The sequence below is a fragment of the Misgurnus anguillicaudatus genome, chromosome 12, assembly GCF_027580225.2.
Source record: "Misgurnus anguillicaudatus chromosome 12, ASM2758022v2, whole genome shotgun sequence".
Classification (NCBI taxonomy): Eukaryota; Metazoa; Chordata; class Actinopteri; order Cypriniformes; family Cobitidae; genus Misgurnus; species Misgurnus anguillicaudatus.
In genome coordinates this window covers 1,828,441-1,840,043 of record NC_073348.2, presented here as the reverse complement: position 1 = coordinate 1,840,043, position 11,603 = coordinate 1,828,441, and the positions used below count along the sequence as shown (strand labels likewise).

Here is an 11,603-nt window from a genome sequence, read left to right as displayed (position 1 = left end):
ACCGAAGAGAGAGGCGTGGGCGAGCCGAGGAAACCATCCTGGAAGCGAAGCATCTATGTGAGTAGCATTGCTGTTTATGGTGTATATTGTGCATACCAAGTCTCACCTGATCTTGTGTTGTGAGTAGCTACGTATCACTACGGCCCCAGCGAAGGAAGAGAGTCGTGGGCGAGCCGAGGGACCAGCCTGAAAGTAAGACACCGGCGTGAGTAGGATTGCAGTTGGTATTGTGCTTATACGTGCAAAGTATTACCTGGCCTTGCGTGAGAGTTAATTTGTAGTAGCCCCACTGGAGAGGAGGAAGCGTGGCCGAGCTAGGGAGCATCGGAATCACCACGAGGAGGTCCTGTTTCCCTCTCCTATCTACCCCACCCCCACCGTTGTCGAAACCCGGGGAATTGTGAGGAGATCCAGGCCGTTGAGGTCTGTGGGGTGTGAGGGAAGAAGTGTGCAAGTTGAGACTTCCTTGGGTGTGCAGTAACAAAGTTCTCTGCCCCGACGATTAAATGGGCAGCGGTGAAGCATCTGGATGATCCAAGTGAGTAGACCAGTTTAAAATCTGTCGTGCCAAAGGGTCTTGGGTTGACGGCTGTGAGACAATAACTACCTTTGTGTGGAGCCTCTTCAAAGGTTCGCCCCGGTCCCGCGTCCTTGACGCCGTGAGTGAAGGAGGATCCAGGGAAGCGTTCGGCTCCACGCTATTGTTTTCCACGTCCGGTCTTCCCCTACCCTTGGAGGCTGTGAGTTGAAACACACTGCGTGGGTCTCCTCGATGTGTAGTCCGCTGCTACCTTTGCTTACAACACGAACCTAGAAGGAAGAAAAGTCCTGGTATTGTGTAACCCTTACCTTTGCTTACAGCACGAACCTAGAAAGAAGAAAAGCCCCAGTGTTGTGTGACCACTTACCTTTGCGTACAGCTCGAACCTAGAAGGAAGAAAAGTCCCAGTATTGTGTAACCCTTACCTTTGCTTACAGCACGAACCTAGAAAGAAGAAAAGCCCCAGTGTTGTGTGACCACTTACCTTTTGTCTACAGCACGAACCCAGACGGAAGAAGTGCCCCCACGTGCATATTGCCCGCCTCAAGAGGGAGAGAAGAGGATTAGACATCTTGTCAATATCGGCCGTTGGAATACCCCTGGCACTGGGTGAGACTTGTAGACAGTACAGTAACTACCTTTTCTTGTGATTGCCTCCAGGAGAAGAGGAGCACGCCACGGGTACAAGTGAGGAAAGTCCAAGGACCTTGACCCCCGTCCCCTTGGGCCCCCGCCTGGAGGCGCAACGAATTAGTGTTTTAAACTGCCCCTTTCCCCCCGATTTTAAAGGTATAGCGGAAGATTTTCGCGAATTTTTGAAAAGAACCGCCCCTCCACTTTTTTAAAAAATGCACATGCGCAATACTCTACCTTCTCCAGAGAGGTAACGCCTATTAATCATGTGCACGAGAGAGCGTGAACGAGCCGCCTCGTGCACGCTTTGTTTACAAGTTGCTGTCGGCATCGCACAACGCAGAAAAAAGCTACTTTACAAGTGAATATTTGCACTTTTTCCCACTATGTCAGACTCACCACAGGTAAGTGAAAATCTAATAACGACAAGCATCTCTATAGCTAACTTTATTATGCTACAGGCCAATAAACAAGCTATTTTCTAGCATTTAAGTTGTTGTTTTTTATTGCCGGTGCGTTTAGAGCTTTCAAGAAGAGAGTCTTGTGGGATCTGATATTGACTACGAGCCCGTGCCCGGTTCATCCCAACCAAGATGTAGTAGGGGGTGTGCGCCTAGAGCCCGAGGGAGACGAGGTCGGGGCAGGGGCGCAAGAGCAAGCACCAGCACCAGCCGAGAGCGGGGAGAATGCGGCCGTGGGAGAGGGAGAGGAAGCGGTCGGGCTAGAGGTCGTGGCCGTCTGCTCGTTGACCTGTCACGGGAGGACTTCCTAAGGGTTGAAGAGCTTCATAAACAGAGGATGGCAATTGAGGAGGTATGTGTACATACATAATCGCTAAATCGTCATTTTTGTTTCACTATACATGTATTTCTTACTTACAAACTCTTTTAGTACAAGCACTACTATTGTGACACGTTATCTTTCCTATTGTAATGCTCCCTAATACATTGCAAGGCAGACAGTGTGCAACAGTGAAAACATTGAAAAGTGTACTGCCTTATTCCTTTTAATTACAAAAAGTTTGCACAAATAAATTCAGTTTGCCTGTTACACTATGGAGTTGAAAGTTGTATGTGTCAAAGGGCTACTAAGAGAACATTGTCTAAGTGTGATTTTGTTTTTACAGGATAGGATAAAGAGACTGACATTAGATGACTGCCAACAGCTTCTACAAAGATGCCTCACTCGTGAACCTAGTCTCATCTTTGACCTCATGAGTCTCACCCCTGATCCCCCTCCACCAGGACCTCCTCATCCACAGGCACCCAGCTGGTGTGTCTGTAGAAACTGCAGAAATATGCCAACATTGCTGGAACAGAAATGCTGTCAACAACAACCACAAAACTGCACATCACTATTGCCACACATGGAGCTATACATCTTGCAGGAAGGTGTGCTAAGACTGGCCAGGCGAATCTGGAATGACCTAAGGGCAGAGGTGGACATCCAGCAAATGGGAGAAAGTCACAGACAGTTTCGTTATGCTGCATATAGGAACTTTGTTGTCTGGCAATATGGTGTTCTGGGACCAGGACATAGAATTGTTATAGCTTCATGCTGTGTGTGGAAAATTAGAGATCGTTTCCCGGATCCTAATGGCAATTATGTAGGCTTTATTCCGGCCAGAGTGTAAATATTTTTTGTACTTACAATAAATCTTCCAACATATATTGTGTTTTCATTGACTTTAAATTATTTTCCCCTGCTTCTATAAAATATTTTATTTTTATTTGTTAGTGGCTGTAGAAAGTTCACAAAGGACAATAGTTTATGTAGGCTTGTATGTGATAACAGTTTATAATTTACATTTACATATATAAAATGTACCCATTAAACCATAATTACTAATTCCATTTTTGAAAGTTTTGTATTTTATTTGCTGTAATATACAAATTATATACTGTTCTTTTATACATGGCATACATTTACCAGAACATTTTTGATATGGCACATTCTGTACAGGGGAAATTAGATGTCACCCTTTATATCCATCTAAACTTCCAAAATCACATTCTCTTCAAGCACCAAATCTACTGACAGGTCATGTGTGAGATGGTTGACCTGTAAAAAGACAAAAAAACATAGGTTTACATGTTATCAGGATATTTTTAGGTATAAAAAGATAAACATTTTTAAATTTATTATATCCTATGTAACAGCAGTGTACACTCTAGTTCTCAAACTTTTTCATTGTGCGCTCCCCACTTGTGTACAGTGCATTCCTTTGAGAACCACTGCAGTAGATGATTTAATTCAACAAAATGAGGCATTTGACTTGAATATAACTCACCTAGTCCTCGGCGGGCTTTCTTTTCCTTCAATTCTTGTACTGTGGGTGCAGGCCCTCCAGACAAAAGCCCCAGCCTTCGTGGATCATCAAGTGCAAGAGGCTGCTTTCCTGTCATCCCTCTAGGAGCCAACAGTCTTGAACGGAGAATGGCGCTCTGTAGATCTGGGATGTACTTGTAGGTTTTTGGATTCTTGATGGTGTACAGCCGCCACATCTTAGATCTTTTGTTAAAAATTCTGCCATACCTTTGAGAAGTAAACAAAAATATTTCAATATTGCCATTGTGTGCATAGAATAAATTATGAAGTGTAGGTAAACAGCTATAACAAACTTACTGATGTGAGCCATCTGCATTTGTTCGAGCTCCTCGGCTTAGGTGGTAGTTATAATCCAGCCCTGCCAACAGGGTCCGAGCATAGTACACTGGTGGTTTGAAGCAGAAGCGCTTTGAGGCATACATAAGAATATGATTGTGGAAGGACTCAAGGTCTGCGGTCGATCTATAAAACAAAAATAAAGAAGCAAATAAGACAAATGTGAAATAAGGATTTACCAACATTTGATAAAGCAGCATTGTGGTGGTTTGGAATGTAATTCCACTTCTAAAATGTCTACACTCTTAGAACGATGTGTTAAAAGCAACAAATTATTATTGATTCTGGGACAACACACTAAATGCGTTGTCCCAGAATCCACCCATCTCTGTGTTATTATGGAAACAACACATTTTAACACAACTTGTGTTATATTTTAACACAAAATCAACACAAAATGACACATAACATGTTAAAATGACAAATAATTTATTAAAAGCTCAATGCACAAAGATGTGTAAATCCTTTATAAGAGTTTACCTGAAAGAGAGATACTTTGGTATGTTTTTCAACCAGCGTGCATCATAAACGATTGTTTGGAGTCTTCTGTGTGCTGCAGAGCCCTGTGGAATCCATTCTTTATTTCTGTCTTCCTCCACAGGGCCATGTCGACAGGCCCCAAAGTACCACTCATGTACGCCAGTCACATGATGCAGAACTCCCGTCCAGAGATTCTGTAATCAAATTGTTATGCATAGTAAATAATGTGTACTACTAACACCCTTTAGACATTAGTATACTCTAATTGATTACAAGTATATACAGTAAGTAAATACTTACGTTAAAAGCTTCAAACGTTTCTGCTTCTTTACAGCTGTACCAAAAGTGGTTGCAAATATCTCTGTTCCAACTCAGAAGCAGGGCACAGTCCTTCTCATGTCCGGCCTAAAAAAATGTGTAAGAAAAAAATGATTGGTTTCTTACCAGAGGACAAACACGTATCAATAACAGTATACATACAGCCAGAATCTTTTTACTGAGGTTCTTTGCACCATGCCAGATATCCAGGCTGTGTTTCACACCACAGTCTTTGTATTGGCCACTGTCTGTGAAACATCAAAGAAGTATTATTATTCATAGAACATCAAACTTGTCTTTATGTAACTAATATTGCAAGAGGCCACTTACTAAAAAGTGCTGATATTTGTATATTGGCATCAGTGCAAAATTCCTTCACATTCCCCAACTTTGGACACAGTGTGTCCATGGTCTCCATGAATGTTGCCTTCTCCATAGCCACAGAGTTCCCTCCGACCTGTCGTTTGTCCATGTTGACAATCGACACAATTTTTTTTGTGTCATTCTCCATTGTGGTGTACGTGCAGAATTCAGCACAGAACCCCGGACTGTCCATCCTAGCATCACCTTATAATGACAAATATAAACGGATTAAATGTTTTGAAAATGAATAACAGAATGTCGACAGAAAATTATAATAATATTTCAGATGTAGTGGTGTAATAAACTAACCAAGGAGCACAACAGAGTCCTTTGAACTCAACTGGCTGATGACATTGCTACTCTCCCTCTTCCACATATCTTCAATATTCAGCAGACAAAATTTGTTTTGGATTTTGTAGAATGTATTCCGGTCTATCATCCCCAAGTTCATAAACTTGAAGAGCAGAGCTATTTTCCGGAAGTTGTTTCCAGACAAGAGGATGTTTACACCCAACATAAAATCCCCAGCGAGCATTCCATACTTGAAATATCGCTGTGAACTCCACTTCCAAACAGTGTGACCATTTGGACATATCTGTAAAAGTGCAAATGTTGAGAAACAATGAAGAAAATGCCACTATTGAAATGATTGTTTGTGAGCTGCAAATTCAAACATGTAATACTCACCCATTCTGCAATGACAGCTGAGCACCTAGATTTTACAGAAACCTCAAATGGCTTAACTGCATTACAGGGTGCCTTTGTGATGGAATCCTTCACTGTGCATTTTTCAATTGGAAGAATAAGGAAGTCCAGCAGCTGCTTTAAAATGTCCAGATAAACTATAGATGTGGGCCGACCGATGACGTCTTCCTCTGTGAGTACCATAGGTGCGTCTGGTGGTGTGGCAACTTCCTGCCTTTCATCTTCATTAATTTCCGGGTCATCGTGCACAGTCTCATCAAGGCCAATCACTGGATAATTCTCTAATGACATTCCATTTGGGAGGGCAACAACAGATCTGAAATTGTAAAGAAAAAGATATTTCACACATCACCCGGAATACAAAAGCTTCCGCCAGCCACTTATGTGGTAACATTAGTCTGTCAGCTTTCCAGGTATTGTAATGGCTCAGCATGGCATTCCCTAGAACAGGTTTCCCCAAATCTTACCCTGGAGGGCCTAGGCACTGCAGTGTTTAGCTCCAGCCCTGATCAAACACACCTGGCAAGCTATTTAAGGTCTTCATGATCACTAGAAAATCACAGGTGGGTAAGATTGATTAGTGTTGGAGCTAAACTCTGTAGTGCTCCGACCCTTCAGGGTAAGATTTTGGGGAACACTGCCCTAAAACAATACAGAGGTATTACAATTCAATACGATGTTGGACACAGAGACATTTAATTTTCATGTGTTGGAGACACTGCCTGGAATGTCAGAAAAACCTTTCCAAAACCAATACCTACAAAGTGTTTTTACATACAGGTAAAAAAGCCCTAGCAGTTGCATAGTTTTTGCATCTGTATTGCGTTCGGGGACTAACTGCAGGAAGAAGGTATTTTGGAAAAGCAACAGTAAATTTTCCCCCACTGAAAATCATAAAACATATAAAACAAAACTTGCAAGCATCAAAATATTTTCCATAACAAAAGGATACAATTATTATTATATACATACCTAATGCATATTTGAGGATCCAGGTCTTCTGCTTCATCCATGTCAACGAAGGTTTCATGGGTTTCACCTGAGAGTTCCATCTCCTCAGTGTCATCATCTTCTGAGGATGACTTTGATTGTGTCTCTGTATCTGGAGTCCAAGTTTCATCATCCCAGTCAATCCTTTTGAATAAAGTAATATTAGTGGCACTTTCAGTATCTCAAATAAAGCCCCTAAAACAGTAATACTTACATTGAATTTTGTAGATTGTTGAAGGCATCTTCATCAATGTTTACACTAGTTGAGGCCCTAGAAAAAAATTTATCAGTAAATGAACAAATATAAATAAAAAAGTACAGTTCAAAATAACAGGTATCTGCACAGAATTCTAAAATTATAATTACCGTGCTTCCTCTTGTGGAACAGTGCTTTCTTCCCCACTGGCACTACTGCTGGCCATTTTCTCGACTCCCTTCACAGAGAAATCCGCTTCTCTATAAATTACACACATAAAAACCATTTTAAAAGACGTAAACAACACTGGTCCAGAAACACTTCCTGTTTCAGTTTGGGACCGGTTTTTATTCATTTCACATATATCGTTATCTTCAAGATGTTTAACTTTTTGATTCAGTTCTATATGTTCTGTTGGATGTATTTCATCACAATATTTATCTAGTGTTAAAAAACTGAATCAGGAAGTTCTTCTGGACCAGTGCTGTTTACGGTTTTTTGAAATGGTCTATAGAAGATATAATTTGATGCTTATCTTTGTTGGTACAGCCACAAATAAAAGACATAGTTTTTACTGTAAAGTAATTAGCTTCATGATAAATATGACAATAACTTACCGATCAGACAGTGACTCCATAATTGTGGACACATCTGGAGCCTGGGGTCTGACCCATTGAGTGTGTGTCAGCGGAGTGGATGTAATTTTATCATAGCTGTAACAAACATTGAATTATACACATGTGAGTTATTTGTTCTAACAAAGTACAAGCATAAACATAATATATTATAGCGCACAGATATGTTGATTGTTTTGAAGGGCATCCAAATTTGGCTAGTCACATTTGGTTGCACAATTAGGCTATGTTGCAAATTATAAACAAACTCAAAAACATTCATGCAAGACAAAATGTCAAATGCCCTTCCGAGTTTTATTTACTTATTATACAGATCGATGCCCTTCCGAGTTTTATTTACTTATTATACAGATCGATGCCCTTCCGAGTTTTATTTACTTATTATACAGATCGATTGAGTGAGGACTCAAGACCATGATATGCAACGGAGAAGTAGCGTGTTGCATTTGTGTAATAAATACTATACTATGGTGAACACATAAGAAGTATTAAAAATGAACACACAAGGTTTTAATACATTTTAGCGTGACAACTTTTAAATAATTGGTCATTAGGCTAGACCGATTGTCCGCGCGGTGCGTGATTGTGCAAAGGCTAGCATCGATAATCATAGCTTACATCAACTTTTACTAGTACTAGCAGTGATTTTAAAAGGAATTCTCAAACAGCATGCCAAACTTTACCTGTCCAGTAGAACCTTCGCGACTGAGGCATCAGTGGGAAGTCCAATCTGTGTTTTTAGCGCACGCCAGCGTGTAAAACTTTCTCCCAAAAACACTCTGGTCTTGTTTCTTTCTTCTGATGTCTTTCTCTTCTTGTCATACAATTCCACGACAGTTTTCTTTCTCTTGCCACGATCAGACATTTTCAAAAACAGTGAGAACCGCGACTCCGCGAGCTTCAATTGCTGAGCACACATACACTACTTGAAAGTGCGCATGCGCACAAATCGGAAGCTGGGGACGAGGGACGAGCACGTACGACGGCGTTACGTAAGCATATTATCAGAATGATTGACAGCTAGGAGTACCAATGTTATAGGTGATCCACCCGGAAATCTAAAATCTTCCGCTATACCTTTAAGTAATTTAATAAAGATTTGTTTTAATTATAACTTTCTACTCGTGTGTCTGGTCATTGGGGTGGCTTTGGGACCTCCTCGAGGTGGAAACTAGGAAGGGCGTGACCCTTTAGCTATCTCTGGTCCGCTCCGACCTGTGACATAATGCAAAGCATATTAAACTACGGATGCGGAAAAAGCCAAGTGCCCAGGTTTTGAAAAGAGGAAAGATTAGGAGAAACGTGCAAAAGATAAAAGTAGACTACAGTAGTCTATGTATGCAGCTCACTCAACTCAATATGAGTGAATAATAAAGTATATCTAAAATATCATTATGAGACCACTGACCTAAAGCCTTACCGTGTCTTGTCCTCTTTATTCAAGGCATGCCAATTTTTACAGAGATCGAACATGTTCAAGTCCAAAATAAATGTATAGGCTATAATAGTTCATAAATGTATTCAGGAATTTAATTTGTTAATTTAGTGCAAGGTTTTAATAGAAAAAGTTTGTATTTATTATTATTATTATAAATTTAAGATAAGGTTTAGAAAAGATTTACTTACTCTTAAAAATAAATTATAAAATAGATTGAAAGCACTGTTTATATTTGTATGTATTGTTATATGTTAAATAATCGAATTTAAATGCAGTACATATACAGAAATATTGTGTTTTTATGTTAAAATAGCTCTACATCCCTCCAACAAGATGTCCATCTCAAAAATGGCCCATAGCCAGTTTGAGCCCCCTGCTTTAGGCACTTGGTGCAGTAAACTTCCGAAACCTGAGGCTTGTTTTTGCATAGTTTTTTGGCATAATAAGTTGTGAATGCGTTGAAAATATGACTGTGCTGTTGCTCATAGAATTACTGTAGTTTATAGAAAAAATGGGCTTGGTAAAAGTCCTGGTTGAGCCACAGAAAGTTCAGGCTCAGGATTTTTTTCACTTTAAGCCCTGTATTAGTTTCAACAAGCTATATTCTCGGAATGAAATATATATATATATATATATATATATATATATATATATATATATATATATATATATATATATATACAGTGGATACAAAAAGTCCACACACCCCTGTTTAAATAGCATGTTTTTGTGATTTATAAAATGAAACCAAGACGAATCATTTTGGAACCTGTTCCAATTTAATTCCCTACTTCAAACCTATATATTAAAGTGAAAAACATTAAGAATAATCCCGTGGTGAAGAAATGGCAAGCAAAGTTGCACAATAACCAGGCCGCACAAGTGTGCACACCCTTTTACAATAGTGATTTTGGCAGTGTTCAGAAGCAACCAGTCACATTTAGACTTAAGTTAAATATGAAGTAGTACATACCTCTCATCAATTAAAATAACTTTTTAACTATTAATGAAGTGTGCCTGGTCCTAAAGGATTTTTTCTAAGTATCATCCCACTGAAAAAGCCATTGTCTGTGTAGAGCTTACTCAGCAGGTACATGATCCCATTGTTGAAAAATCTTAATCAACAGAGGATTAAAAACATTTCCAAGACCCTGAATATACCACGGAGTACTGTAAAAACAATAATCAACAAGTGGAGAAAATATGGCACAACATTGACATTACTAAGACCAGGGCATACACATAAAATTTATGAGAAAACCAGGAAAAAAATGGTAAGGAAGGCTGCCGAGAGGCCTACAGCAACATTAAAAGAATTGTAACAATATCTGGCAAGTACTTTTTGCTCCCTGCATGTGACAAAAATCTTCTGAATTCTTCATGTTTGGGCTATAAGCATTTTTTAACCAAAAATATTATCAAGTCCATCTAAAGTTTGTAAAAATAAATATTTCTATATCCCAATCCATGTGGAATAATGTATTATAGTCCACTGAGACCAAAGTTGAACTTGGGCTGTTATACCAAAATATATATTTGGTGCAATAACACCCACATCACATCACCAAATGAACATCATGCCCAGAGTAAAGCATGAAGGTGACAGCATCATACTTTGTGGCTGCTTTTCTTCGGCTGGAAGTGGGGTTTTTAATTAGGGTAGATAGAATAACGAATAGCTCCAAATACCCGTCAATTTTGGCACAAAACCTAAAGGCTTCTGCCAAAACACTTAAGATGAAGAGAAATTTCACCTTACAGCATGACAATGACACAAAGCACAGATCTAATCAACAAAGGAATTACTTCACCAAAACAAGATCAAGGTTTTGGAATGGCCCAGCAAGAGTCCGGATCTAAATCCCATCCAAAATCTATGGGGTGATCTGAAGAGGGCTGTGCACAGGAGAAACCCAACCAATTTGACAGATTTAAAATGCTTTTGAAAGGAGAAATGGCAAAATATTGCAAATTCAAAAAGTGTTAAATTGATTGACACATACCCATTAAGATTGAATGCTGTGATTAAATCTAAAGGTGCTTAAACTAAGTTTTAGTTTAAGGGTGTGCACACTTATGCAACCTGGTTATTATACAACTTTACTTGCCATTTTTTCACCACAAAAGTTTTCTTATTGTTATTAACTTTAATATATAGGTTGGAAGTACGGAATCAAGTTGGAACAGGTTTCAAAATGATTCATCTTGTTTTCATTTTTTAAATCACAAAAACCTGCAATTTTAACAGGGGTGTGTAGACTTTTTATATCCACTGTATATATATATATATATATATATATATATATATATATATATATATATATATATATATATATATATATATATATATATATATATATATATATTAGGGGTGTAACGGTACGCAAAAATCACGGTTCGGTGCGAACCCCGGTTTTGAAGCCACGGTTCGGTTCATTTTCGGTACAGTAAGGGAGAAATGCAAACATTAAACTGCAGGTTGTTTATTACTTTAAACTTTTTTTTACAATTTGTTTACACTTTTTTAAACAGTTTATTAAAGTATAACAGATAAAATATATATAAAATGAAAAAATAATAAATAAAATACTACTGCAAAGTTATTTTTTACATTATTTTATAACAGAAGGTAACTCTTAT

At 38.9% G+C, this 11,603-nt stretch overlaps 2 protein-coding genes across 2 annotated transcripts; one reads left to right on the top strand and one right to left on the bottom strand.

Moving 5' to 3' along the window:
- Nucleotides 1-1,326: 1,326 nt before the first annotated feature.
- Nucleotides 1,327-2,949, top strand: LOC141349261 (uncharacterized). The gene is made up of 3 exons (XM_073873761.1): nucleotides 1,327-1,578; nucleotides 1,697-1,987; nucleotides 2,301-2,949. Exons 1-3 carry the CDS (start codon nucleotides 1,561-1,563, stop codon nucleotides 2,805-2,807), a joined length of 816 nt encoding a protein of 271 aa, XP_073729862.1. The 5' UTR covers nucleotides 1,327-1,560; the 3' UTR covers nucleotides 2,808-2,949.
- Nucleotides 2,950-3,033: 84 nt separating this feature from the next.
- Nucleotides 3,034-8,603, bottom strand: LOC129431767 (uncharacterized). The gene is made up of 14 exons (XM_073873760.1): nucleotides 8,209-8,603; nucleotides 7,508-7,603; nucleotides 7,061-7,150; nucleotides 6,909-6,965; nucleotides 6,677-6,838; nucleotides 5,687-6,020; nucleotides 5,309-5,594; nucleotides 4,967-5,203; nucleotides 4,799-4,884; nucleotides 4,619-4,723; nucleotides 4,319-4,512; nucleotides 3,800-3,964; nucleotides 3,465-3,709; nucleotides 3,034-3,235 (listed from the first exon to the last, which is right to left on the bottom strand). Exons 1-14 carry the CDS (start codon nucleotides 8,442-8,444, stop codon nucleotides 3,216-3,218), a joined length of 2,313 nt encoding a protein of 770 aa, XP_073729861.1. The 5' UTR covers nucleotides 8,445-8,603; the 3' UTR covers nucleotides 3,034-3,215.
- Nucleotides 8,604-11,603: the final 3,000 nt, after the last annotated feature.

What these genes read in the sequence shown, in the direction of transcription:
- LOC141349261 (XM_073873761.1), top strand. An exon ending in AGAGGATGGCAATTGAGGAG is followed by an intron (nt 1,988 to 2,300) that starts GTATGTGTACAT and finishes TTGTTTTTACAG; the next exon opens with GATAGGATAAAGAGACTGAC.
- LOC129431767 (XM_073873760.1), bottom strand. Translation starts at nt 8,444, where the DNA reads ATGTGTGCTCAGCAATTGAAGCTCGCGGAGTCGCGGTTCTCACTGTTT. An exon ending in GTTCCACAAGAGGAAGCACG is followed by an intron (nt 6,966 to 7,060) that starts GTAATTATAATT and finishes ATTTTTTTCTAG; the next exon opens with GGCCTCAACTAGTGTAAACA. An exon ending in AAACGTTTGAAGCTTTTAAC is followed by an intron (nt 4,513 to 4,618) that starts GTAAGTATTTAC and finishes ATTTGATTACAG; the next exon opens with AATCTCTGGACGGGAGTTCT.